General features: G+C 48.2%; 1 protein-coding gene across 1 annotated transcript in view; it reads left to right on the top strand.

Annotated features, from left to right (window-relative positions):
* CATSPERG (cation channel sperm associated auxiliary subunit gamma) overlaps window positions 1–25,835 on the top strand; it is a 29,572-nt gene extending 3,737 nt beyond the window's left edge. Inside the window, exons 4-29 of the mRNA XM_063311799.1 lie at window positions 885–1,011; window positions 1,321–1,390; window positions 3,435–3,590; window positions 5,109–5,280; window positions 6,451–6,588; window positions 7,153–7,218; window positions 7,377–7,487; window positions 8,624–8,674; window positions 10,487–10,616; window positions 11,920–12,031; window positions 12,503–12,667; window positions 13,080–13,198; window positions 14,477–14,690; window positions 16,352–16,414; window positions 17,106–17,289; window positions 17,808–17,935; window positions 19,100–19,180; window positions 19,402–19,458; window positions 20,343–20,499; window positions 21,590–21,653; window positions 22,292–22,390; window positions 22,863–22,961; window positions 23,340–23,432; window positions 23,903–24,002; window positions 24,674–24,800; window positions 25,692–25,835. Of these exons, the coding sequence (XP_063167869.1) occupies window positions 885–1,011; window positions 1,321–1,390; window positions 3,435–3,590; window positions 5,109–5,280; window positions 6,451–6,588; window positions 7,153–7,218; window positions 7,377–7,487; window positions 8,624–8,674; window positions 10,487–10,616; window positions 11,920–12,031; window positions 12,503–12,667; window positions 13,080–13,198; window positions 14,477–14,690; window positions 16,352–16,414; window positions 17,106–17,289; window positions 17,808–17,935; window positions 19,100–19,180; window positions 19,402–19,458; window positions 20,343–20,499; window positions 21,590–21,653; window positions 22,292–22,390; window positions 22,863–22,961; window positions 23,340–23,432; window positions 23,903–24,002; window positions 24,674–24,800; window positions 25,692–25,825 (3,017 nt within the window). The 3' untranslated portion in view covers window positions 25,826–25,835. The remainder of the gene's footprint in view (window positions 1–884; window positions 1,012–1,320; window positions 1,391–3,434; window positions 3,591–5,108; window positions 5,281–6,450; window positions 6,589–7,152; window positions 7,219–7,376; window positions 7,488–8,623; window positions 8,675–10,486; window positions 10,617–11,919; window positions 12,032–12,502; window positions 12,668–13,079; window positions 13,199–14,476; window positions 14,691–16,351; window positions 16,415–17,105; window positions 17,290–17,807; window positions 17,936–19,099; window positions 19,181–19,401; window positions 19,459–20,342; window positions 20,500–21,589; window positions 21,654–22,291; window positions 22,391–22,862; window positions 22,962–23,339; window positions 23,433–23,902; window positions 24,003–24,673; window positions 24,801–25,691) is intronic.
* Window positions 25,836–27,231: the final 1,396 nt, after the last annotated feature.

Here is a 27,231-nt window from a genome sequence, read left to right as displayed (position 1 = left end):
TGGGAACTGCACATGGCAGAAGTGATGAGAGCTCAGAATCACCGAATGCCATAATCATAAAAGCCCTCCATGTCTTGTCACTCAGGTATCTTCAGGAGCCTTGGCTTTGAATAGAACTAAGCCATCCTGTGTGTGTGTGTGTGTGTGTGTGTGTGTGTGAGAGAGAGAGAGAGAGAGACTGTGAAGGAAATGGAGGGGGAGGAGTGAGAAGAGGCCCCATATTTGGGGACCATGGGAAGGAAGCATTGCAAAGAGATTCTGCCTTAATTAACTCACATATTTCAAGATTATATATTTATCCTGAATGCATTAAACATGCCTTTCCAAAACCTGTATGGGACTTGATTCTTGGATTTGTTTGACAGTATGCATCCTGACAGACCACCTTGAGGGTTTCCCCATGTGAAACTAGGGGTGGGGTGTGAGAAAATTAAGTTTTTCAGTTTTTGCTCCATCCATAGCTTGCCCAAGAAATTTGGGGTGAGACCTTCCTGACTGACCTACAGAAAAGAGATCAAAAAGAACTGTGCTGGAGAGCCTTTAATTTATAACAGTGCTGGGATGGGTACCAAAGGTGAAGCCCTGTGTATTGAGGAGGGTTTGGGGCTTAGCTTCTGACAGTCCAGGTGGAGCTGTGCAGTAAAATAAATAAATACACGCCCCAATACCAGCCAGTGTTAAAGCAAATGATGACCTTACTTGGTATGTCACACCTGTCTACCACAAGCCTACGGCAAGTAGTCTGCTGATGTATACCTCCATATGAAAATAGTATAAAGATCCTGCCTCTGTCTGGTAACACGGGGTAGATTTCTGCTCATGTAGATGCTTCAGTGAGTAGCCCAGTCTGTGTGACCTGATACTCTCTGTCTCTCCTAATTCAGAAGGTTGTGGTAGCGAGGACGTTTGCAAGATGTTTTGGCTCACCCCAATGCCCTTCCGGAACGGCAGTGTTGTGACCCATGTCTTGGTGAAGACCAATGGCCTTGGCCTCCCTGTAGCTAATCGGTGGTAAGAAGAAGCCGGGGATTATTCTCTTTCTGGGCTTCCCTGTCGCTAAACTCTTCCAACAAGGAACTTAGTTCTAGTTCCCTTTTGGTTCCTCCCTTTCCAGAATGTCTCCTGCAGTGGCCATAAGATAATTTTATTCTGAATTGGCTGGTTTCCCTCTTCCTTCCCCATTTCCTTTTTCTTTTGTTGGAGGTCTCTCTGACCCAGATATCATATTACAGTATAATTTGCTCTGGCAGACAAGTTATTCATAAATGTAGTAAATGAAATATTCATATGCACATGCTTCCTCTTTTACCTTCTTCCTAGGTTCCACGTTAATGTAAATGGATTTATGGAGCTCTCCCAGAAAACAGCTAAATTCAGGATTGGAAAAAAGGTGACTTACTGGCGTCTGGGGATTGTGAAAGTAGGCATACAATGCTAGAGATGAGTCAGTGGCCTTGATAAGGAGGCTTGGATTCTATAGTGCAAATGTGTATTCAGGTTCCTCAGGACAGAGGTTGTGCCTGCAGCCCCTTTCAGTTGTGGATCCAGCAGTTACTTTGAGAATGTTCAGTTGGAGAAAGGAAGATGTTGATCTAGTGGTTAAGGCAGCGGGCTGGAAACCAGGAGACAGTGAGTTCTAGTCCCGCCTGAAGCACGAAAGCCGGCCGGGTGACCTTGGGCCGGCCGCTCTCCCTCAGCCCAGCCCACCTCACGGGGTGGTGGTTGTTGTGGGGAAAATAGGAGGAGGAGGGAGTATTTGGCATGTTTGCCGCGTTGAGTTATTTATAAAAATAATAAAGGGGGGATAAAAAATAAAATTAATTAATTAAAGGAACTGCTATAGGCTTGCCAATCTTTCCGTGAGCTAGAGATTTCACTCTGAAGGGTCTTCACACAGAAAATCTCTGCAATTTTCTCAAAAACGTAAAAGTAGCTACTGTGTCTTTGGGGCCTTTCCCTAAAGTTCAGTTAAAGTGCTTTATACCCCTCCTTAAGCTGGCACAAACTAAACCAGCATCCAGTTTGCTGTCTCCACTGCTGAGCCCTATCCTGATCTATAGCTTCCCTTCTAGCTTGCCACCTGGTGGTGCTGGTGGCTTGATTTCAGGGATACAAAGGAGCATGTTAAGCAAAGCCATTCATTACCCCTTCTGGCTCTGCAGCCCTCCCGTTTTCTCCTCAACTGATGGTATATCATCTGCCAATACAAGCACCGCGGTGGCTTGCACAGAGGCCTAGGCCCACAGTTTTAGCCATCATGCAAAGTCTGGCAGCTCCCTAAACCCTCCAGGGTTCCTCGACCAGGCTTCCGTGGCACCCTCGGGTTCCTCGAGAGGTCGCCAGGGGTTCCCTGGGAGGTCACGATTTATTTAAAAAATTATTTCCAATTTGGGCGACTTCACATGAAAGAGGTAAGTTTCATTCTGGATTTTCAGTTTAAGAACACTGTTGATGCTATAGACAGGCCTACCCGTGAAACGCATATAATAATTTGGTAACTCCCGGCCTCTATTTGAGCCTGGATGTGCAGGGGTTCCTTCCCCGAGGCCAGAAAAATATTTCGAGTGTTCCTCCAGGGTCAGAAGGTTGAGAAAGGCTGCTCCAGACAGTTGATGGGATGGGGAGCTGCTTGGGAAAGAGGGACCTTCTTCTGCTTTACCAGGTAGCCTAGCCAGTCCTGCAGATCATTTATCCAGGAACGTTGTTTTGACAGCAGATTTATTGCCCAGAGTACTAAACTCATGCTAAAAACAAGCCTGCTGGGCAGTGAATCCTCTTCATCTTTACCAGACATCCATCAATCAGTTGCCAGTGAGCTTGTTTGAAGCGCTTCCTTGTTGGGGCCCCCTGATGGTCAGCGTACTCTGGAAGGTGGACAGTTCAGTTTTCCCACTTTATCACCTCCCACAGCCTGCCGGACAGCTGACCTGTGGATTTTGTGAGGTAGTGGGTACAGGTAATGAGGCTAATGTGAATGAGATGGACACTCTGACTTGCCAAAAAGGAGAATATGCCGGAAATAGAGGGGAGATGAAGACAATGTCATGGGTGTCCTGTGCTTAATTGCACAGGCGGAAATGCCCTGAATCTTCCCTTCCCAGAACAAAAAGAATCTCTCCTTGCATACAGAAGACTAACCCATCGGAAAATGCTTCTGCTTACTCTACAGCAGTGTTTCTCAATCTTGGCAACTAAGATGTGTGGACTTCAGCTCGCAGAATTCCCCAGCCAGTGTGCATGGGTTGGGGAATTCTGGGAGTTGAAGTCCACACATTTTAAAGTGGCCAAGGTTGAGAAACGCTGCTCTGCAGCCCGCAGTGAAGAGCGGTATGGTCCAGCTAAAATACGACTGCTTCATACTGTGGAATCAAAGGTTTTGTGCTGCTGGGCAAATGCTGAGCCATTTTTTTTCTCCCCTTCTCTGGTTGCTACAGTTACACAGCTTGAGGGGTCTCCTATCTCTGAAAGACCCATCACGTCCCTTGTGGTCTACTCACAAGCAAGCACCTGTGCTTATCCTGGGAGGCATCCCTGAGAAGAAGGCTGTCTTCATCTCAGATACGGGCTTTGAAACGTACTACACAGTAGAGGTATATAGGGGGGAAAATGACAGCAACGTGGGATCCCATTTGGAACCCAGGGCCCCCTCAACGACTTCCAAAGCTGGATCATAAAATTGCTGGCTCTGGGCTTGCTAAGAGAGGATTAAACCTGGTGGAGCTGGCAAGCGGGCAGTCCCGGATTGCATCCCTGGCATCTGCAATTCAAAGACTGGATGGCTGAGTTGGGAAAGACGCTCTTGTTTTGGACAGCTCTTACTAGCCACATGAGCAAAAAATGGTTGGATAGCATACAACTTTGAACCAAAATGCTGAAGAACTTGACTCTTCCCGTAACATACTCCTGACCCTTGGGAGAGTCGTTCACTCCTTACATAACTCAGCTACTTTTTCCAGCTTTTGTGGCATCCAGGAATGAACAGCTCAGTTGACCTAGTATTTTGATTTCTGATCTTCCTAGTCTCGTTAGTATACGGGGTGCCTTACAGAATATAAGAAGTAGAAATGGACAGGTTCTGTCCCCAAGGAGTATGTGCAACAAAAAGATAGTGTCTTTTCTGCTGTTTTTACAATAGGAAGTGTGTTTCAGCCTAGGAGGAGCTGACTGAGGTCAAAGGGTAACAGGAATCCCCAAGGACTAGACTCAGTCCACACATGTTCATTTGTTTCATTTCATTTGTGGCTATAATACTGCCCTAAATGGACCAGTGGCCTAACTGAAAAGGAAGCAGTTTCTTATGTTCAGAGCCTTACATGGTAGTCAAATTGTCCAACTTGTGTATGAGCTTGGTTCTTTGTTTGTTAGTGTGGGGCTGCTTAAAGAACTGGACAGGTGGTCCTCGGCTTACAGCCATTTGTTTCACGACTGTTCGAAGTTACGACGGCACTGAAAAAAGTGGCTTATGACCAGTCTTTGCACTTACGACTGTTGCAGCATGCCCATGGTCACGTGATCAAAATTCAGGCGCTTGGCGACTGGCATGTATTTACAAACGTTGCACTGTCCCTGGGCCACGCAGTCGCCACTTGCAACCTTCTCAGCTGGCTCCTGACAAGCAAAATCCTTGGGGAACTGTGTGGTTCACTTAATGACTGGGCGATTCACTTAATGACCACAGCAAAAAGCAATATCAGGCGTAACTCACTTAATGACCGCATCACTTAGTGATGGAAGCTCCGATCCCAGTTTTGGTCTTAAGTCGAGGACTACCTGTAGTTCTGTGATCAGAGGGTAGAAAATTCACAACACTCTTATCAATAGCAAAATGCAAGGACTGAAAGTCCCTGAGAGGTGTTAAGCACAGAGGCAGCTCATCCTGTTACTAGAGTAAAAAATGGCCCTCCAGACTCCAGTTCCTGTCCACTGCAGGCAACCAGGCCAGTGCTCAACGTTGATGAGGGTTTTAGTTCTTCACCTCTGGAGGGTAACTGGCTGCTGCCCTTGGGGAGGACAATAGAAAGAGATGCTCTTTCTCCGGCTGGAGAAAACCCCACCCCCATCTTTGCTCAGCACACAGCTTTTGCCTCTTGCCTCCTGCTCTGCTCCAGGTGGGCATCGACAGCTGCTGGATCGGTTCCGTTTCATGCCCGCAGGGAAAATTCTCCTCCACCATTGTTGACACCATTGCTACTGAAAGCACTCTCTTCATCCGACAAAACCAACTGGTCTATTACTTTACAGGGCATTATCCTATTTTACACCGAACAACCGAAGGATCTGGTAGGTGAGCCTAAAAAGCCAAAAGGTGCCCCCGCACCTGCACCATCCTCCCGGGGTTTTTTGCCAGTGTGGTGTTACCCGGAAGGTCCATAATCAGCAAAAACCAAAGCTTTCTGCCAGCGAGTCAATTCAACCCACTTGATTCCTGACATTCCCCCTTTACCCCAAGTGTTAAGATTCTAGAAACTGAATGGTCTATGTGGAAATGTGATTTCCCATATTTTAAGTAGGTCCTCTTGAATCCCATGGGGCTCACCTCTTAAGAAATGGCCTAGATGGCAGTCTTAGCTTTGGCTTGAACCGGGTTGCCAGCGTCAGGTGAGTTGTTCCAATTCCAGCTGGTGTGGGATGAGTCAGGAAAATTTATGCCGTTGCCAGCTTCCTTCCCTTTTCCTAACTGGCTCCTCCTCTCTGCAGGGACAATCGGGTATCCACAGAGGGGCTGGTGGTCAAAGAGTCAATATGATGGCTGTGGCTGGGTGACGAAGCCCCCTCCCCACACCTTTTTCCATGCTCCTTTGAGAATAATGAAAGCTCCAACATCTTCCATGGTTTGTTTAGTGTGATGCGCAAAGCTGGAGGTCTTGTTTCCTTCCCCCCTCAGATGCCAGCACCACAAGCCCTGGTGTGTCCTTGTTTTCCAATTCCTCGTTTCTTTGAAAGAGAAAAGCCAGAGATTTCTGCTTGGGTATCCCAATTTTTTAAAAAATCACAGCTTCCAGGCATTCTTTTGCTGCTGCTGCTGCTGCTGCTGCTGCCAGCTGGAGATGCCCAATGGCAGCGATGAGCATTCTGTGCCCTAGCGTGCTTGTGATCGTGGGGAGCTTGAATTCTTTGACATTCTGATGTGTAAACGAAGGGAATGAATGTGCAGAGGGAAGGACTAGTTGCGTGATTATGTGCCATCCAGTCGGTGTCGACTCTTAGTGACCACACAGACAGATTTTCTCCATGGTGATCTGCCCCCAACCTGGTCCTTCAACTCTTCCAGCAGTGCCCCCATTGCCACTGTAACTGAGTCCATCCACCTGGCTGCTGGTTGTGCTCTTCTTAAAGGGCAGAGAAAGCAAGAGGTTTATGGGGAACGGCAGAAGGTCGGTGTCTTTTCTGAAAAGGTCTTGTAAGGACAACTTCCTGAGAGCTGCCCTTTCTCACTCTGTTCCTTTTTAGAACTGTGGACACGTATCTTGAACAACGTCTGCGTGAAGAAGCTTGTTCCTGTGTTTTTCCATGAAAATGACACTGAATATGTGATTGCCCTTGGTGGTGGCTCTCACGAAGGGGAATTCTTTCTTATAACTTGCAAAGGTATTGTCTTAGACTTAGCGGAGAATTGGGTCTAGTCTGAGGGGCAGGGCGCTTCCATTGTCCCACACAATGAGCAGAGTTCAGAGGTACGGGATCCAGAAACGCAGACCCAAACAACTGGCATAATTTGAAATCTGAGGAGCCTGGGGGAGCGCTCAGAGAAGTAAAGGGCGTGGATAGAGGCAAAGGTGTTTCTACATTCACATTCGAATGGCTTGTCATTGTCTAAGATCAGCATTATATTTTGTTTCAAGGTCTGGAGGCCAGAATATCTCAGATGACCTGTGAACACACTTTTCAAGACTCTGGTTACTGAGCAATGGGTAGCTCTAATAGGCAAAGGAACAAAGCAGAGGAAGACGTACAGGGCTTGGACAAAGAAATAGGTGGCGCGGAGGCAAGGATTAGATTGGGTTGGGTACAAGATTTGATCAGATTTGCTTTAATCTGCCTCTCAATGGAATTAAAATAACATTGTAGCATTTTGCCAGGGATGTGACCATGAACAGGATGAACACGCGCAGGAAGGGAAGAACTCAGTCTGCTTTCCTCTGGTTTTTTTAGATGGAGCTGTGCAGGCAAGCGGTTCTTTGAGGGAAGATAAGAAGACAGTATGCGACTTTCTGTCCTGTAGGTCCTTTTTGGTTTTCCCTTCCCCTCTGGGTAGCTTCTTCAGGGCTGGGCTGCTGTGGAGGATTTGGTCGCCAGGGGCAACGCTTTGGGACGGGTGCCTCTGACGCCCCTCCAGGTGTGTCTCCAAATTCGGACTGACGTTTCCTTTTCTCCAGTTGCTAGGTGCTCCATTTTATGGGCCACTCTCTCCACGGAGGACAAAGTGTTCTATCTGCTGGTGCATGATAAGAAAGGCAACAGATACCACGTTGTGTCATGGAAAACAGGTAGCAATGCTCGTGTCTGTTTGTAACTATTACACTTCAGCCTTGCGCTATGTACAAAAGAGAGGCATGCTCAAGAGTGGGATTTAATCTAATAGGAATAGCGCTCCTTAAGGATGGATGACTTCCTCCCACCGCCCCTTGGATTGCTCCAGAAAGGAGCCGTTGCTTACAGATGGTCCTCACGCTGTGAGTGCAGCTGGGACTGGGATTGCCATTGCTAGGCAATGCGGTCGTAAAGCACGACGTCAGATGACCGCATCACTTAGCGACGGCAGTCCTGGCAGTTCCAGTTGCGTTAAGCGGGGAGCAGAGGGAGTCCCAGGTAAGGAGCGTGGGGATGCCACGGGGGGTGGGGGGAGGCCCCAGGAGGCCCGGCGCAGACTGTGTGCGATTCGGGGGAGGGGGTGCTCAGTGCAGCACAAGCTCAGAAAGGCTGGGGGATGAGGGCGGTGTGCGCGTGAGCACAGGGAGGCTGTGGAAGGAGGGTGTGTGTGTGTGCGCGCGCGCGCGAGAGAGAGAGAGCTTGCAGCGAGGCCAGAGAAAGGGCATGGAATATGTGCATGTTTGTGTGTGATTGCAGGGAGGCCCTGGAAGGAAGGTGTAGGGAGCATACGTGTGTGCAAGAGCAGGGAGGCCTGGGAAAGAGGGTGTGGGGGGGTGAGCAAAGGAAGGCCGGGACACACCTTCCTTGCCAGCTCTCCATTGACTTTGCTCAGGGGAAGCTGGCAGGGAAGGTCACAAATGGCGACCGTGGGACTCTGCAAATGGTTGCGAGTGCGAGCTGGTTGCCAGGCACCCACATTTTGGGAGCGTCAGACCCAAGGATGCTCCTCAGTAATGCCACGTCAGCTTCACACCGAGGGGCTGATTAGCGTGGTCAGCTCCGGAGGACTCCGGTTCTGGTTCTGGATCCGGTTCTGCAAGCAGTGCCTTGCCTCCTCCAACACTCAGGGAAGATCGTGGCGTTGCTCTTTGCAGTCCCTCAGCGCACTGAGAAATAGCCTGAGCACCGCGGGGACTTGGCCAAGGCGGAGCTACTAACTGTCACCAGAAGCCGCTGGCTGTTGAGCTGTGACCATCAGCTGATCGTTGGTTGGTTTTCACCCTCTAACTTGTTTTCTTTGCTCCGTTTGTAGATTCGGAAGAATTTGAAGAAAAGTTTGAACTTCCTTACCTTGTACCAAAGGGTAAGAACCTCAGTGTTTGTGGGTTATTAAGCCCACTTGGAATAAATAATAATAATAATAATAATTTATTAAACTTTTATGCTGCCCAACTCTCAAGGACTCTGGGCAGCTCATAACAAAGAAATTACAATAAAACCAAGAAAAGATAAAAGATGCAAGAACAATAGCCAGGTGAAGACGGAGGGAGGGGCTTCCCTCTCCCTCGCCAAAGCCTGGGCAAAGAGCTAGGCCTCCAGTGCTTTTCTAAGCAATAGTGGAATGGGGGCCTTCCGGATCTTGGGGGGAACCCCATTCCGGAGGGCAGGCGCTGCTACCGAGAAGGCGTGCTTCCGGGATCCCGAGAGACGACATTGTTCAATAGGAGCCTGGCGCTGGAGCGCGCCAACCCTGCGGGATCGAATCAGCTGGGCGGATGTTTTGGGAGACAGGCAGTCCCACAAGTAGCCAGGCCCTCTGCCATGCAGGGCTTCATAGGTAGCCGCCAGCAGCTTGAATCGCACCCAGAAGCAAACTGGCAGCCAGTGCAGCGTGCCAAGCAGAGGTGTCCCTTGGGCATACCAACGCATGCCCATTACTTCTCATGCTGCTGTCTTCCCCAGTGCACTCTGTGTCTGTGAAGCCAGAAGATAATAATGCCCTGGAATTGTTAGAAAATTTTAATGCACGTTTCAGCCTGCTATGGCCTGTTTGCTCACTGTAATTCCAAGGGGGCTGGGATAAGGAATCCTTTAAAGCTGTTTGTAGGTGAAAGGAGAAGAGTGAAACTGTAATTAGGATAGGGTTGAGGTAGAAATGGGCAAAAGAAGGCAGCCCAACCAAAGGTAAAGATTGCTGAAGCAGTTCCCCTGCAAGGATCAAGGTTTGGTTTGAATTTTGTTTTGTTTTGTCTTTTTAAAAAGGCAAATCAGGGTAAGACATGATCAAGGGTTGTAATATTATGCCTGGGATGGGATAAGCAGAAGAAGCATTTTTTTTTCTTTCCTTGTAATGCTAGAAGCAAGTTAACTAATAAAGATGATTGGTGGGAGATTTGTGAAGACAAGAGGAAGATTCTTTCAGGAGCTTCAGTGGGGGGGAGTAAAAAAAAGTTAAGATGGTGGGCACAACTGCATGCTCGAAACCCTGCCTCCTGTTTACATCCATGCAACACATGCCAGGCATGTCTCAAAGGGGTCGGTCTTCAGTCCTGCCCACCATTTAACATTTTTTTACCCTTACCCCCTGTGGATGGCCCTGACTTCTTTTCAGAATGCACCAAACTGGATAATTTTGAAAGAGAAGGAGACAGATTCGTGGGAGATAGGGCTCCTAGTCTGAACTGCATAAATTAGGATGTTGATTTGCATCGAAAGTATGTGTGGCAATTTATTTATTTATTTATTCAATTTATATTGCTGCCCATCTTGAAGTAGTGACTCTGGGTGGCTAACCACAATAAAGACAGTCATGATATAAAGCAATAAAAACAGTAACAAAAATTAAATATAAATATAAATAGAGCCAAGCGATCTAAAAGCCATGGTGTTAACATAACCATGAAACGGGGGCCCTGCACATTGGATAATTATTTCTGCTGAGCCTGTTGTTCAGGCACTGTCCTGTTATCTCCTTTAAGGGTCTTCTGGCTTTCAGGTGGACTTGAGGTTCAGGACAGCTGCCTTCAAACTAGGGACTGTCCTCAGATGAATAGGGGACACACACACACACACACACACGAAACAAAAGGGAGGAAAAAGTTCCTTTTCTTTTGTGGTCATCCTGCAACTGCCACCAAAAACCTTTCTTTTGACAGTTCTCTCCTCTTCTCAACAGCCTCTGATAAAGGGTTTGTGATGCTCCTGGGCACTGAGGACTACACAAATACAACCCTGCTAGCACGAGGCTTGGCTCACAACCGCTTCAGTACGGCTTTTTATATCTGGGGGAACGTTGTCTTGCAAAGGTAAGCTTCTTTTTTTCTTTTAATAATTTTTATTGAAATTTTTCAACAGAAGTAAAAACAGTACAAATTTTGAATTAAAGGAATATAAAGAAAAGGAATAAGAAAGTGAAAAAGAAATATAGAAAAAGGAAAGGAAAGGAAAAGAAAAGAAAAAAAAGATTTTAAAGAACAGCTGTTCTTTCTGCATGAATGCCTGCGACAGAATAACTATTAACTCAGGCAATCAACCCAGCAGCAAACAACAGCCCAATCAAGGAACCCCCAAGGAGAGAGCAGCACCCCCACCAACACAAGCAGGGCAAGCCAGGGTGTATAAATGGAGAGCAAGGCCCCCTCCCTCTTCACACTGAAGGCGTTGCCTAGCCTGGCAATGAAACGTCTGCAGGAAAACAACCAGGCTCAGAGAGCACCCAGGACTCCACAATCTTTATTTTCTTCTAGCTCACTCCAGTGTCCAACCTTCAAAATCCCATTTTATCATGTTTTTTTCCCAAAAAAAACCTAACAACCATAGTTTCCCATGGGAAGGATTTTTATAATTAATAACTATTCCGAGTCTCTCTGGAACTTTAGTCCATTTTTAACTTTCCAAAATTGACTTTCTGAAACATCCTTTTGCTGTTTATTCCAAGAAATAATATTTTTTCCAAGTCCTTAAATGTAAGGATTGCCTACCCTAACAGACTCAGACTCACAAGCAGGTACTTAATGATATCTGATTTATTAAAGAATAGTATGCAAATACAGAGAAAGCTGAGAATGAGCAAAAGCGCGCCAAATACAAACTAAAAACCCTCGCCTCAAACGTAATCCCTCCCCTCGCCCCGCCGTTGCAAACTCCCCCCCCCCCAGGTGCTGGTAACCGTTCCTGCTGATGTCCTGGGAAAGGAACCTTGAACACGCGAGATAACCCAAACACGTTCCAATCCAGCTGCCAACACATAACAATCCCACGAGATGGAATCCTCCTCCCCTCCCAGACGAAACACGCATCAGCCAAATGACATGCGAAACATTACGATGTAACGGTAACATTGGAACGGTGAACATGACATTAAAGTTGTGTTTAAAGCTTCCTTCATTAAGGAGAAGGAGATTCATCTAGTGAATGCAATAAAGACTTGCTGCTCCTAAAGGTCTTTAATATTTCTAAATCAATAAAAAATAAAAACCAAAAGCAGTTAAGAAATGAGGCTCAGTCCAGCCTTTTGTTCATAAAAGGCTGCGTGACGTCTGTGAGCTTAGATGGTATATTCCTAATGCCTAATGACAGTCTTTTGCTCTTTCCTGCTCTCCTTTCCAGCTATGATATGGTGAATTACATATACCTTTCCAACTTCCCAAGTCATTCTCCCATCAAGGATTTTGTTCTGTCTTTTGCCGGGTCTATCGCCTTTGTGACAGACCTGGAGGAGGTATGTTGGTTTATGTTCCTTACAGATCCAGGGATTGGGGATTTTGGAGTGCTGTGGGAAGAGGGCCATCACTGGTGATTCACCTTACTCCCTGTTTTACTCTTCAGTCTATGTGGAATTCTCAAGGGAGCAACCATACTTGTTAAAGTAACGGCATCAATAGCAGCACAAATTTTCCCAACTGGTACCTACTTGGTTATGTTTCTCCAACAAACCTGGAAGGGTTGTGTTGGATTTTGCAGAAGGCTGGTCCTGGAGGAGCTGAAGGAAGACTTTTCCAGTCCTGTGAATCTGTGATTGTTAGAAGGAAAAGGGCAAATGGTTAAAGTCAGCCAAACTTTTGATTTCAACTAGTTTTTCTGAGATGAGTTAATCATCTCTTGTTAGTCTGTCAGTCGTGCTGTTGCATCAATGTGCATGCACACACACATACTAGACTTTTCACGGACACCATTTTTTTTCTCATCCTAGGTCTGGGTTTCCAGTGAAAGCGGCAAAATGTTTAAAAAGGTTTACCCTTCTGATGCCTGGAACAAGTTCCATACCATCCAAGTGATGCAAGAGGCTTCACACTATACCCAACATTCCAAGCATTCCATTATCAGCATATTCTATGATATGAATGAGCTGCAGGAGGTGGGTGAGGCGGGCAGTGGATGTGCCATTTGCGACCTCCAGGGGGTTCCTAGGAAGTAAGGGGGCCTCCTAGCTCCATTGCAGGGTCTTTATGAATTGGGGGGGGGGGCTTGGGTATTTATTTATTTATTTATTTGGTTTATATAACCACCCATCTCAAATGCATGATTCTAGGCAGCATGCCGCCCTCCTGTTTAATATTATTATTATTATTAACCACAGCAGCGATAACTGAAATAAAGAATTGAAGCCAGATGGCACCGATCCCCAGTGTAGGTGTCTCCACCCCCCACATCGCTTTATTCCTTCCAGGAGAGGAATAATGGCAGAAATGAGGTGGGAATTGTGACTTAGACGTTGAATCTGTGATTGTCAAATCAGTGTCCATTTTGCTGGGCTCTTTTTCTCGCAGCTGATTTATAGAGAGGATGTTTCCGGCAGAGGAAGATTAATCAAGAGGCCATTCCCTGTGGATTACGTCCTGACGTATGACCTGTTGATCAGCACACCTCACAAAAAGATGGCGTACAAGTGAGTGGAGGACGAGCTGCTCCTTTTCTAAAATGTCTGCCAGGGCAGGGGGCTTGCCAGTGGAAGGGAGAACAGAAGCTGCTGGAAAACAGCCCTTCCACCCCGGCCCTGCTACCCTTTCCCTTACACGTTCTGGTCTTCTCCATTAGTTTGCCATTCTCAGCAAGTGCAGTTGGATGTCACACTTCATCTAGAGCAGACCCCCCAAGAAGTCAGGTGGCTCCTCAGAAAAATTTATCTGAGGAAGTTGAAGAAAAATCCGGCGAATTCTGTTCGGTGCTACAGATCTTTTTTTCCCCTCCTGTTGCATACTGTTTCACTTCAAAATGAGGCAGCTTGGTTTTCTACTGACAGGGACTTTTTGATGTAGGGAAGTCTTTAGCCATGCCCATACCCTAACTGGGAAAGCAGTAGAAGTTTTCTGCAGAAATCCACTGACCCTCAAAACTTGTGGCAAGAGCCAGCTGAGGCCCGAGGGAAAGAAAATTAGGGTGGAGTTTCACCGAGAATCTTCTTGCTACATGCAGATGGGAAGTGTTTCCTAATGGAGTCTTTCAGTGATAAATAAGCAGTTTGGTTAGGCAGTACAGGTGACCGTACAATTTAAATGAGTATTTTAAAATGCTTGCTTGGAAAACTTTGTTCCACATATAGAGCACCATTCAAAATCTAGGTGGTATTCCTACTGGAATGGCCCACAAACTGGGGAGATTTCCACCCATTCATTTTTGCCACTCAGTGTGGATCACTGATGATCATTTGGAATAGTGCACCATTTCCGCCAAAGCTCTTCCCTTATTATCGTTTAATGATGTCACATGCATGCATCACCCACCTATGGCTTCTTGCTTTCGTATGCAGCCACAAAAAAAATTCATGCCTTCTGACAATCATTTTAGCCCCTTTATTTACAATGAAATTGACAGGTTCATTTCCATGAACGCATTCATCGGCTGTACTCCCCAAAATCAGACCATCTTCATTCACGTGTCTGTGAAACTAAGAGAAAGGGGAAGGATATAATTCACAGACACAAGACATACTATTTCTTTCCCTGTCATTCTTAAATTTATGCTCTTTACCATTTACTATCTTCCCTATGCTGTGGTTGTCACCAGATGGGCCCTGCTGCCACTCACTGTGGTCTTGGGTCCTGTCCTTGAGGCACTGCAAGGCTTGGTCCCATCCCTAACGCTCTAGTCAAATCTAGGCAGCTTTCCAATTAGGGGGTCTGCAGAATGGGGATCTTTTATGCTTAGCCCATTCCTTTGTTCCCAGTGGAAAAGACTACATCAAGTTCAGCCATCGCTGCCCATTTGCTGGGATGCGTATGGTGGACCTGCCACACCCACAGCGCTTCACCCGAATGGAGCATTACCATGCCATGCCTCCGGACATCATGGAGAGAACGGGATTGCATGATAACAGATCGCTCACTATCTACCAGGGCCTGGTCTACCAGCTGCTTCAGCTGCATTCGTCGTATCACAGAGTGAGAACCATCTCCATTTCTCTGGGCACAAAAAGGGCAACCTGTAGCCGTAAAGACACGCACGGCCTACGGGCTAACTTCAGCAGCCTTTGGGGAGAGAGTCGTTCGATGTCTCTAGAAAGAGGGATCCGTCCCATTCTGGGCAACCCACCGGGTGGAAAGGGAGAGGAGTGTGTGTACGTGTGCGGAATACAGCACGTTTTAGAGCCGGGCGACCCACGGTACCTCTGTACGGAGTCCACAGACTGCCCCCCCCCAGTACCTAATGCTAAAACGGTTTAAGATGGCAAAAACTCAGTGAAGTTTCAGGCAAGAGCAAGGCAAGATTCTAGTATTCTGCCACAAGGCTCCGTGAGACGTAGGCGGCAAGACTTCTGGCCATGCGGATGGGGAGGTGGGGAGAGGGCCCATCAACTCAGCCCTTAATAAGCTTCAAAGATCCTAATCCCTGACCCAGCATCCTTTGCTGAGGAGCCCCAGAACACTTAACTTCCCCCCCGACGAGCAGCTGATACCCGAGCTGGGACAGGCCTCTCCCAGTCGCCGGTTAATGTAATCGGCGCTTCACGAAGGGCTTCGACGTCCCCTCACCTGCAGACCCTGCCCCCTGCCCGTCTCGAAGGGAGATTCTGTGCGCTCCCCGCGGAACAACGCCTCTGTCCTCGCGGGGCTGGCCAGGCGGGGGCCGGCACCCATTAGGTCCTCCGCTGCCCCGTATGCAGCGCGATCAGGGCCAGACTATTCGCGGCGGATGAGCTCAAGGGCCCTGACCGTGAAAAGCCGACTTACCTCCTTGCAGACGTGTTTCCGCCTGTCGGCAACCAAGTCGCTACCTTTGCTCTGCTCTCATTTAAACTTAGGAAGTAACACTTACGTTCTTACTTGTAGCTTTGGCTTTATTGTGTCGTGACCTTTTAACACCTAATGCTGCTTTTATTACTTTGTTTTATAATGTCACTATTTTATTGTTATTTTATTGCATTTTACTGCATTCTCATGTTATGACTTGCGGTTACAACAATAAACTTAAACTTAACTAACTGTCGAACTGGGATGCTGTTGCCGGGCCTTGCCTGAGCGACCAGCTAGAGGAGGACTGGCCACCGTTCACCGCACAGCCCTCTTTCTGGGCTGGATATTACTACTCTGAGCAACACAGGCATTTTCCCAGCCAGGAGTCAGATCATCAGTCCATCTAATCCGGTACTGTCGGCACGACAGTGCAGCTTTCCAGGGTAACAGGCAGGATATATATTTTCCCAGGCCTACCCTATGCGGTTACTGGGCTGGCCTGAATCAGCGGTTTGGCGGCATCTGCTCTTCGGCAAACCGCGTGCTAAGTCTGTTCTGAGGCCGGTGGAATTGAGTTTTTCCTTCTGCCTCCAAAACACACCTTATTAACTCCTTGGCCTTATTTAAAAAAACAAAACAAAAACGCCTACCATTTTAAAAGAGAACTAAGAGAAAGCAATTTACAAAAGCAAGTGAAAAGTTGGGCCCAACATGTTAATTAGCTGTTAAACTGTAGCATTAAAAGAAACCAAAAGAAAAATTAAAAAATGAAATAATCAGGAACCCCCCCCCCCTGAAAATAACTTACCGTTGATATATATCACTAAATACCTTACGCATTCGTTTAATCATTTAATATTGTCTCCCAGTCTTATGCAGACCCGGTCCATGATCCCACTTGGCGCTGGTGGAAGAACAAGAAAGAAGATGCAGTAAGGGGAAAAAAATTGGGCGACATTCATCCGAAAGAACCCTTCCACCACTTAATCCTCTCCCCAAGCCTGATAAAATCAGAATTATGGAAAAACAGTTAAATGTGCAACAAAAAGAAGCCAGTTTGGTCTAGTGGTTAAGGTGCTGGGCCAGAAACCAGGAGACTGTGGATTCCGGCTGGGCGACCCTGGGCCAGTCCCCCTCTCTCAGCCCAAGAGCCAATCAGGCGTGGTAGGAGAGTTCTAGTCCCGCCTTAGACCTGAAAGCCGGCTGGGTGCCCTTGGGCCAGTCCCCCTCTCTCAGCCCAAGAGCCAATCAGGCGTGGTAGGAGAGTTCTAGTCCCGCCTTAGACCTGAAAGCCGGCTGGGTGCCCTTGGGCCAGTCCCCCTCTCTCAGCCCAACCCGCATCACAGGGTGGTGGTTGTGGGGAAAAGAGGAGGAGGAGGGAGTGTTAGGTATCTTTGCCACCTTGAGTTATTTATAAAAATAATAAAGGGATAGAAAATAAATTTAAAAAAAAGCAAAATAAGTGAAATTGTGGGTTGGATTGCTGTGAAACAGGCTTTGAAATTCACTTTGTCATAAAAGTTGCTTAGTGTGAACGCAAAGGAAAGTAAATAGGGAAAATACAATCATCCCTTCTGGAACTTGCTTTGTCTCTCCTTCCTCCTCCCCCTTTTCCTTTCCCAGGAATACTATAACTACATGGCAAGCAACTGGAAAACAGTGGGAGGCATCTATGTTGACATGGCCGACTACGTCAAAGTTTACGACTTGATCCCAAATAACCGTCTGCCTGCGATAATCTTCCTGGACAAGAAAACAGAGTACACTTTTAAGGTGTTCCTGACCATCAGGACAGCCAGAGAGAGCAGTAAGGAGTAGTGGCTGATTAGGAGGCTTTGTCCCCCAGAACATCACTCACTCACTTTGTATGACTGCCCGTCCCAAACTCATGGCTCTGGGTGGCTAACAGTACTTAAAAACAAGATAACTGCAAAGAACAACAACCACCCTGCTACGTTCCAAGGCCATCCGTGTTGTGACATTACTGGGATGTTAAATTCATTGCCTTTATTTTCCAACATGCTTAGCTAGATCAGTGGAAGACCTAGAGTCTTCATTTATGGATCGTGCAGAACTTGGTTAGCTTCCCCTTAGTTAATTGGGATTGACGCTGTTGTGACGTCTTTCTCCTCCCTACATAATGCAATGGGTAGGATCCTTTTGGGGCAGGAAGGGCCATTTCAATTGACCCTTTGGTTTTGGTAACTGACCGGCATGGTATGAGGCTGCTTGTTTGAGTCTGAGACCAGGGTCTCAGCTAAGCAGTGTTCCAAAGTGGGGGGGGGGCACATCCTCAGCTGCTGTGGTCTTCCCTTTTGCCTGCAGTGGGAGATACGTCAGAGGACAATTCCCTCGACAACATATGGGTAACTGTCATTTTGGCCCATCCTGAGTATGTCCAGGCAGAACTGCAGAGGCAAGAACTCATCAGCAGGGGCTCAGTGTTATATCGGGTAAGACGCAGATTATTATTGATTCTGTTTATAAGTCACTCTTCCTTGCAGGGAAGCGCAAAGTGATTGACAAGAAAACAGTGAAAGTGGCCTTGAATAGGATAAAACCAACATGCTTCTAAAACACATGCAAAATTTAAATTGGGATGAAATCCCCCTCCCCTGCTGCCATCCAGAGATGACCAAGCAGATGAGCTGTAGCTTCAGAGAGGACCGGAATGGAAAGAGTTCCTTCTGCTGAATGGGACCGTGCACGAAGACGTTTGTCGAGCACTCTCTGCAAAGGAAACAATAACTGCCACAGCATCTTGGAAATGAGCTATCGCCTCCCCCATGTTTAGATTGCAGGATCGGTGTTTGGGTGGGGTTCAGCTGCTTTTCTCCATCCTTGCAATCCATTTTCTAAGACAGTCAAAAGCAGCCTTTCTCAACCTTTTGACCCCAGAGGGACCCTTGAAATATTTTCCAGGCCTCAGGGAACCCCTGCATATCCAGGCTCAGATATAGGCCAGAAGTCACAAAACTATTATATGCGTTTCATGGGTAGGCCTGTGCGTATCCATTAACAGGGTTCTTAAACTAAACATGAAGAATGAAACTTACCTCTTTCATGTGAAGTTGCCCCAATTTGAAATAATTTTTTAAAATAAATTGTGATCTCCCGGGGAACCCCTCGTACCTCTCGCGGAACCCGAGGGCATCACTGAACCCTGGTTGAGAAACCCTGGTCAAAAGGACAGAATTCTGAATTGGCCAGTAACATCCTGGGTTGCTGGCCAACGCACTTGGGAGTTCTTTAGTGGATTGTCCACATGCCCCCAAGTTCAGCGGGGGACTAGGAGGGGGTGGTTGTCATGGTGAAAAATGGAAGTCAGCGGAAGGTTATGGATTACTTCTGGTCCATCCTTTTTACAGCTGTAAAAAGCTTCAGTGAGAAAACTAGTTAGTATAAAGCGGTGTTTCTCAACCTCAGCAACGTTAAAATGGGTGGACTTCAGCTCCCAGAATTCCCCAGCCAGCCAGGCTGCTGAGGTTGAGAGTTGGCTTCTGGTTCAAGCCTGGTGGAAGGAAATAGCATGTTTTTACTTGTGCAATTTATCCTTTGCCACCTTTCCCACACAACCTCACTCCTCCTCCCTCCCGCCCCCATCAAAAATCCAACAGGTAACCATCAGAGACAATGGACTTTACCCAAGGCAGCAGCTCAGCGGCAAGAATCTTCTGCAAAGCTCAGCTGGATTAAAAGTAAGATGGCAGGCTTGACCACCTGCTCTGAAGTCCCACCTACCCCTATTGTCTCGGTCTTAGTGGGCTGACCGTTTGACCCTGGAGCCCTCTAAATCTCTGGCCACTTGCTTTTCGCCCTTGGCCAGTACATTCCTGTTCTTGCTAACAAGCGGCTGGGGAAGCTGGTCTGTCTGCTTTCCTCCCCTGAGACCTGTTCAGCTTTTGTCTCCTTTTCTCAGGTGGCCCATTCGGAAATGTTCTGCTATCACTATGCAAACAAGGGACCACAGATGAAGGTAACGGTGATTTTAATTCCCCGAGAAGGCCCTTTCCTTTCGTTCGATCCTCCTTTCCTTCCAGCAGCCAAACAGCACGGAGAGGGCACAGAATGGTGGATTTATTTTAAAGAACTAAACATGAAAGCAGTTGACAGAAATGTACGTTCCGCGTTGGGTAAAATACAAAACGAGTAATAAAATTGGTATCAGATCTTCAGGATTCCCAGTTTGGACTCTTCCCCACAGGGGAGCTTGGCATTTACCTACAGCCCTGATCCTGAGACCATGTGAATATTTATCTCCCTCTGTTGGACTTTCCTCTCCTTCCTTCCCATCATCCACTGCAGTTCCTATCTAAATTATCTCTGCTTAGGAACCTCTGTGAAATGGAACCTGTCCTAGCATGGGTAGACATGCACATGTCACGTACAGAGACGTAGCTATAACTTCTTCGAAATTCACACGTAAAAGTATATAGATTTAGAAATAGTGCATATAAAGGAAACACGTACACTTGGGGCGGTCATGCACAGCCAAAGATTTGGGTTGGATCATTTTAAAAATAATTCGTAAAACATTAGACAGGTTCTAATACTGGTACTGGCCCAGATCCATATACCTCTCCATGGTGCTGACCCATCTCCTCTCCCCCTGCCCACCCACTCCCCAAATTTTAACTAGCAGTTTAAAAGATTGGGGTAGGGAAGGAACGTTTAAAAAACGCTTCCCTATTTCCTCGGCCTTGTGCTCTGGCTGTGAAACTTAGGAAGGCCCTTTTACTGTTGCTGATGAGCTGCCGCTCATTTTAGCAGGAAATTGAATAGAAATAGGTGTGTTACACCTCTATGTGAAAGAAGGAACGTATCAGTTCATAGCTCACAGACTGCTTCATCGGCCCCCAGGGAACCGCTTCATTGGGCGTCCATATTGGATGTCCCCCAGGCAAGAGATTGGCGTTTGACATCACTTATACGAAGAATTACAGCACTGAGAAGAACAAGCGCTATTTTGACTGTGTTGAACCGGATCCAGAAATGCCCTGCTTCTACTTCAGCGATGGTAAGTGGTTTGGGATCCCATCATTGTCATCGCTGTCACTGTCATCCTTGTCATCGTCGTTGCCACTCCTACACCATCACTATCTAAGTCAGTGTTTCTCAACCTCAGTAAGTTTAAGAGTTGTGGACGTCGACTCCCAGAATCCCCCAGCCAGCGTGGGGAGACAATACAGAGGACTAGGAAAAAGTCATTTGTCAGAATTCTGTCACAGGATTCCATCACAGCTTCACCCAAGTTGCTGCAAGACACTAGCCTTTCTTTCTGGAATTGTCACTCTTTGTGTGAGATGTTGTTAGACTGATGTCATCCAGTGTATTCGGCATCATCCTTCCGTTTTTGAAATCAGATTTCTCACTCCCCTGCCTCCAGCAGTTCCCATGAAAATTACTGACTGACTGATTCAATTCGTATACCGCCCAATGCCTCTGAAATCAAATTTCAGCATCACATTGAACAGATGAAGTAATATTTAGACTTTCTGGGGTCTTTCACTAAAACGTTCTATTTGTAGATTCTACCTGTTTTACAGCTTTCTGTTGATAATTATATTAGACTATTCAGTGCTATCACTTTTCTGCTGCAGTGTCATTCTTTTGTTCCCACAGAGGGTGGGAGCAACTAATTATAAAAAATTGGCAATTAAATTTTTCCCTAGTTCAATGGGAGACACAATTAATATTAGAAAGCATTTTTTTCTGAACAAAATTCCAACACAATTCGAACCAACAAATAGTATACACAGTAAGCTCTTGACTATGGAGAAGAAGCAGCTCAGCACTGTGAAGGGAATCCAGATTAGAGGCCAATGTGGTTAGGAAAGAGCTTTTCTGCATTTGGCTGCGTGTGCACTTCTGAAGTTGCGCTGTGCCTAATCCTGAGTAACTCAGAAGACTTGAAGTGCAAGACGTGCCAACCCAGTTCTTCCAGAGCCGGCTGCAAGGATTGGTGTTGGGTTTCAGCCAAACACGTGCCGGAAGGCTTCCCAGGGTCAGGCTGAGCTCAGAGTTCCAGGCTCCTCTCCTCTCCTCTCCTTTGGGGCCTTGGGGCAAGACGGGGGGCGATCAGGCCTGCTCGCTCATTTTCTTTGCAGTGTTCTACCCATTCTTCTTGATCCAAGACATGGTGACAGGAGACTCGGGAAGATTCCATGGCAGGTAAGAGTCGTGGGGAAGGTGCCCTGGCATTGTAGACCTGGGAACTGGGGGCGGGGATGGGGCTTCCTGGCATTCCCTTCTGGATCTGGGAGATAAGACAAGGGCACTTGTAGCCAAGAGCTGGTCTGATTCACGAGTGGGTGTCCGGGGCAAAGAAGAGGCTGATCAGAGGAAACGCCGGCAGCAGCGGCAGCAGCAGCAGCAAGGGGTGGGGGCTGCAGGGAGTGGTTGCAGCTCGGATCAGCCTGATGGCAGATCCCTTCCCAGAACCATTTTCTTCCTGGCCATTGCCATCCTCTCCGCTGCTACTTCTTTTTCTAAGCAAAATGACTATATAGGGGGACATGTAGCTCGTCTGCCACACAAGGGCAACAGGTTCTGTGGGTAGTTTTCATTTCTGGTGCAAAAAAAAAAAAAAGCCTAATCTCCGAGGTGCTGCACGCCCAGTGCCTTAGCCGCTCTCTAGAGAACTCTGCTTTGAACCACCCGTGGCCTTTCAGCTTCTGCTGTCTCACGCCAAGACGCGCGTGGGGAAGAAACAGAGAGAGAGGCGTGGTCTCATCTCGGTCCTCTGAATCACGCATCAGCCAAAAGACGGCTGCGCAACTTTCCCTTCATCTTCCTTGTTCTATCGGCAGCTACATCTTTCACATCATTGGCGGAGGAGCATTTTCGCTAAAAAATATCAGATACTTCAGCCCAGAGGAGATGGTGCGATACAACCCTAACAGCAAGAGGTGACTTTCACCAAGCCCCTGGGTAGTGGGCGTGGCTTCTTCAGATGCTGCCTTTTGAGTTACTTTACAAGATGGCCAGGAAAGGCCATCCTGTGGCAGCAGTCGTTGCACTGGCATGTCTAAACTGGCATGCAAGGTTTAATAACAGATCAATTCACCACTCAGCCTCCCATCTGCAAACAAGGCAGCACGTCCTATTTCTGCGGGAGCATTGGTTGGTTCTGCGGCCAACCTCCTTGGAATGAACTTCCGATGAACCGTTTTTGCTCCAGCCATGAATGCCGTCCCTGACCCACTCCCAGTACTGAAATGCACCAGAAATATCTGCTTCATGGCACACTGGTGTAATTGTAGAAATCCTGAATGTCTGTCCTCTTCCACACTTATGAGTGGGGGATCTGGGACACAGAGGGGGAAGGGGCTGTTGACTCCCCCGTGGACAACTGTCTTGATCTGTATTTCACTTCCCTAGTAAAACACAAAGTCTGATATGGGATAGAGCCGATATAGAAGACGACAGAGCAACTCCGGAAGGCTTTCTGGTCCTCTCTGAAGCCAAGTCTGGAATTGTGTAAGCTCTACTCTGAACGATTTGCTGTATCTTTGGGTGTGCATGGTTTCTGACCAGAGCCTCCAAATTCTCATCTCCAGTGAAAGAAGCTTAGACATAGATTGGGTTCTCTCCAACCTAAGATTTTACAGTTGGGTTTCCTGAATAAATAAAAGGGGCTTAGCTCACACCGAGCGCCATTCATTGTAGCTTAAAGCTGTATGTGAACCCGGCCTTGTTTTCATGCAGGAACCCTTCAGCACGGGGAATCCTCTGTCCCTCCCTCCCCTACTGAATTTTCCAAAACTGATCTTTTAAAACAATATAGGATTCCACCCAGAAACATGAAGGAGCCCATTGTAGGACCTTTCCTGACCCAACTTTTCTTTTTCTCTGTAGGTGGATTTGCCAGGAGGGTTCTCCATGTTACGATATTGTCCCCAAAAGTATGGTTGCTCCGCATTATTATTTTGTGATAAAAGTATCAAACAGGTACTTGTGATGTTTAAATCGATTACCTGACTATAGTGGGGTGAAATCATGCCGAAATGCATTGGAGAACTTTTTCTAAGGGTGGCTGAGTATGTGTGCATAGCATTTTGCTATTGAATTGCTAGTCTGCTACAAGAGAGAAATCAATCATCACGAGGCCCTGTGGTCTACCTAGGTCCATGATCTGGAGTCTGTTGGGCTAAGAGCTCGATTAATTATGTGGACCAGTGTTTCTCAACCTCATCAACTTGAAGGTGGGTGGACGTTGACTCCCAGAATTCCCCAGCCAGCATGCATGGGAGTTGGGGCCCACCCATCTTCAAGTTGCTGAGGTCGAGAAACACTGACGTAGGAAACTAGGAAGAGCCTGCAAAGAGATTTAATTGTGGTGATGTGGGAGGAAACTTTGAGGAAGAAGGGGTGCTTTGCTCCAGTGGTCAACCCATTCCCATTCTTGTTTGCTTCCACAGGGGGGTCGATCAAACCACCTACTGCGACTACGCCTTGGAATTCATTGTTCACATCCATGGCCTCCACCTCAGCCCCACCCGTGCCCTGTATCTGTGGAAGGTAATGGAGCTGCACCTTGGCTAGGGTCAGTGGTGGTGCCAAGGGCAATACTGTAGGGAAGGATGTTCCACAGGTAAAGGGGCACATGCTGAAGAGCCTGTGAACGTACTAGGGAGAGTTGACAAGTCTCTTGTGTCCTCAGCCCCCGAGACTGCCCAGCTGTACCCTGCTGCGATTGCAAGGATAAGTGCTTCACGGTCCCACCAAAAAGACTGTGGTTTAGCAACAGAGGATCTGCTCTCATACCAGCGGCCATAGATCCAGTCCCAGCTTTTCTAGGGAGACGTCCCTCTCCAAAATCCTGGGGAGCCGCTCCCTCTCAGCATAAACCAAGTAGGCCGACCTCCCACGTTCTTAAATGCAAATGCAGCAATGAAGCATTCTCAGGGGAGACATCTGGGTGGAAACACCTTTTGGGAAATAGACTCAGAGAAGAACTGAATTATGGCAGAACCCAGTTCAAGGCTGGCTTGGTAACCGCTGGGTCAGAGGGCAGGGCCCTTTGGGTGATGGCATGTGTTCTTCAAAGTAATTTCCCCCCAAAAGCTGCTCTCCCCTTCCTAACTAAATGAAGGCTGAGCATTCCTGGTCTAGCAGGGTAAGAAGAAAGGGGTCCCTGCTTCGCTGAGGAATTCTGTGCCCACCCTCCTCTCTCTCTTTCCTTCTCTAAGATTTCAACGGTGACTGTGGTTGGGCTGGTCGTTCTGTATATCTTAGTTCAAATCATGGCCCCCGCGGTGAAAGAGTACTACAACAAGGCAATGCGGAAGCTGGAGGAAGCTATTGCCTTTCGGGCTGGTGAGTTTCTAACCTGCTGGGGAATGGAGGAAGCCCCTTTGGACTGTTTTCTTGACCTTTCACCCAAACCTACGGTGGGCCAAAGGCGACTTTAAGCTTGAGGGCCATGGTTTGTTGAGGCTACGTATAGCAGGCTTCCCCAGCCAGGGACCCCTCAGAAGGTGGGACCTCTGCCTCCAGCACCGCCCTTCCCCGGGATCCTTGGCACCTTGTCCAGTGACTTATAATAAGCTGCCTCTTTCATGGCTGGGGTAAAGGAGAAGCTGCATCTGCTTCTTGCCACATGACTCCGCTTAGTCCATCCCTGCTGAAGCCCACAAGGGCTTCGCAGAGGTGGCGTCTCACCCACCTTCCGCTTTGCTACACTGCCAGTCCTGGAGGTGGGATCAAGCGTATTCTGTTACTCCAGTTAGGCTCCTTCCCTGCACTGGTTATCACAGGGGCTGTCCGTCTCCGACGGCTTCTACCTGTCCTATATGCTCAGGCAGAACGGGCAGGCGCCGGCTCCTGCTGATGAAAATAGCAGCATCTGTTGGGACCCAGGAAGCTGGCCATTTCTGTGGCAGCACCCCCCTCTGGAATAGCCCCCCTGCCAAGGTCCACATGGCCCCTGCCCTGGTGACGTTTAAGAAGTCCTTGGAAACCTGGCTGTGGGTGGGGTGGGTGGTGGAGCTTCATTGGAGCTTTATCCGTTGGTACGTTTGTCTTTCTTTGGATGCACGTGATTCTTTCTTTGCTTTTCATTCTATTTTTAATGTTGTATGCCGCTCAGAGTCTTTATGAAATCAGGCGGCCTTCTAAAATCAATAAGCAAATAACACATGAATTGGAGCTAGCTCCTCCGAGGAACTCTAACTTTCGTATCCTTCCCCTGTGTCTTTTTCCTACCAGAATCCAGCCTCACCTTCTCCTCCGTCTCCTTCACCAGTCAAGGATCCCTTCAGCGCGTGTCCTCTGAAGTCAGCCACAGCAGCAGCACACAGCACACCTCCAGGACGGCAGTGCCTGGCCAAGGGACCCAGTAGCCCTGCCATGGCTTGCAGATCCATCTGCCCGTGGGGTTTCTGGTGCCTGGATGCGTCGTCCCTCTGTCCCTAGTAGCTGTTGGAGAAAGATCTGCTCCTTTCCCACCATTTCCTGAGACGGAGGGTTTCTGGAGCTCGGCATCAGGGAGTGAGTAACCTTGTATGGAGTAAGTGACAACGGAACCATTTCTGGGACGAAGCACCGAGACGGCCGCACTGCTCACCTGCAGCCGATGCCAGGCGGTGAGGCCGCAGATCCTTATCTTTGGTCGATGAGCAAATGGTTCGGTTGAGTCATCCACAATGCAAGTCTTGGGAAGGGTTCCAGCAATGTAGGGGAAGTGTCGGTCGGGAAAAAGTTTTGGTATTCTGTTACTTAGTTTTGGTATTTGACTCCTGTTTCCCGCAGACTTTCCATCACCTCTGTTTTCTCAGAATTGTACTTCTATACCTGGATTCCCTCTTACCTGCTGTAGCTCAATATCTTGATGCTGGGAACTGTTGCAGAATTAAACTAAACAAGGGGTAACCATTAAAAAAAAAAGTGGGTGGGGGGGGAAGTAAAAATCTTCACAGGTAGGGATGGCAAGTATCTGACCCTCTGTGCAGTTTCTCGTTTGGTTTTGATTTAATAAATATTTGTGTCCAGGCAGTCTGTTAGTTCCAGCTGGATGCTTTCTTCTTAATTTAGTTATTGGGCACTGCCAGGCTTTCCAGAAACCCTCCTGCCTCCGTGTTAGGCGCACTTTGCTTGTGAGGGCGCTCTGCTGCCTTGCCAGGTCGATGGGCCATACAGCTGGAAACCAGCCTTGCCCTTTGGCCCCGTACGGGTGGAACGTCTCTGCAAGCACCAACACGTCCCACTGCCCTCTTTAGAAGCAGCAGCCATGAGGTAGCAAGCTAAGAGCAGTGTTTCTCAACCTCAGTAACTTTTAAGATGCGTGCAACGCCCAGAATTCCCCGGCCTGGAATTCTGGGAGTGGAAGTCCACACATCCTAAAGTTGGTTAGATGGCAGAACGCTGGTTCCGAGAGAGGGTCTACCAGGCTGGTGGAAAGCCACTTCTGAAGGCAGAGAGGCTCCAGCCGGCCCCTTTTAGGCGAGCCGTCTGGCCAGCTGTCCTGGGCGGGGCCTCCGCCCAGCTGGGGTGCAGCCAGGCGCGGGTTCCCCCGAGGAAGGGGACAGAAACGGGCGCCGGAAACGGCCCCGCCTCGGAGCGCGCAGCCCCGCCCCTCTCCCAGCTCGGTGGCGCGCGGGGGGGGGGAGGGGGAGCGCGTAGCTCGGCGGCGCCGCTGCCGCACTTCCGCCTCTCGCGCAACCTGCTCCGGACAGCGGCCCCTTGCGGCGGCGCCGCGGGCGGCACCCTCCCCCGCCAGGCGCAGGGCTGCCCGCCGCCGGCCGCGGCT

This window comes from Candoia aspera, chromosome 10 (genome assembly GCF_035149785.1).
Source record: "Candoia aspera isolate rCanAsp1 chromosome 10, rCanAsp1.hap2, whole genome shotgun sequence".
NCBI classification, from domain to species: Eukaryota; Metazoa; Chordata; class Lepidosauria; order Squamata; family Boidae; genus Candoia; species Candoia aspera.
This window is presented reverse-complemented; position numbering and strand designations above follow the sequence as displayed.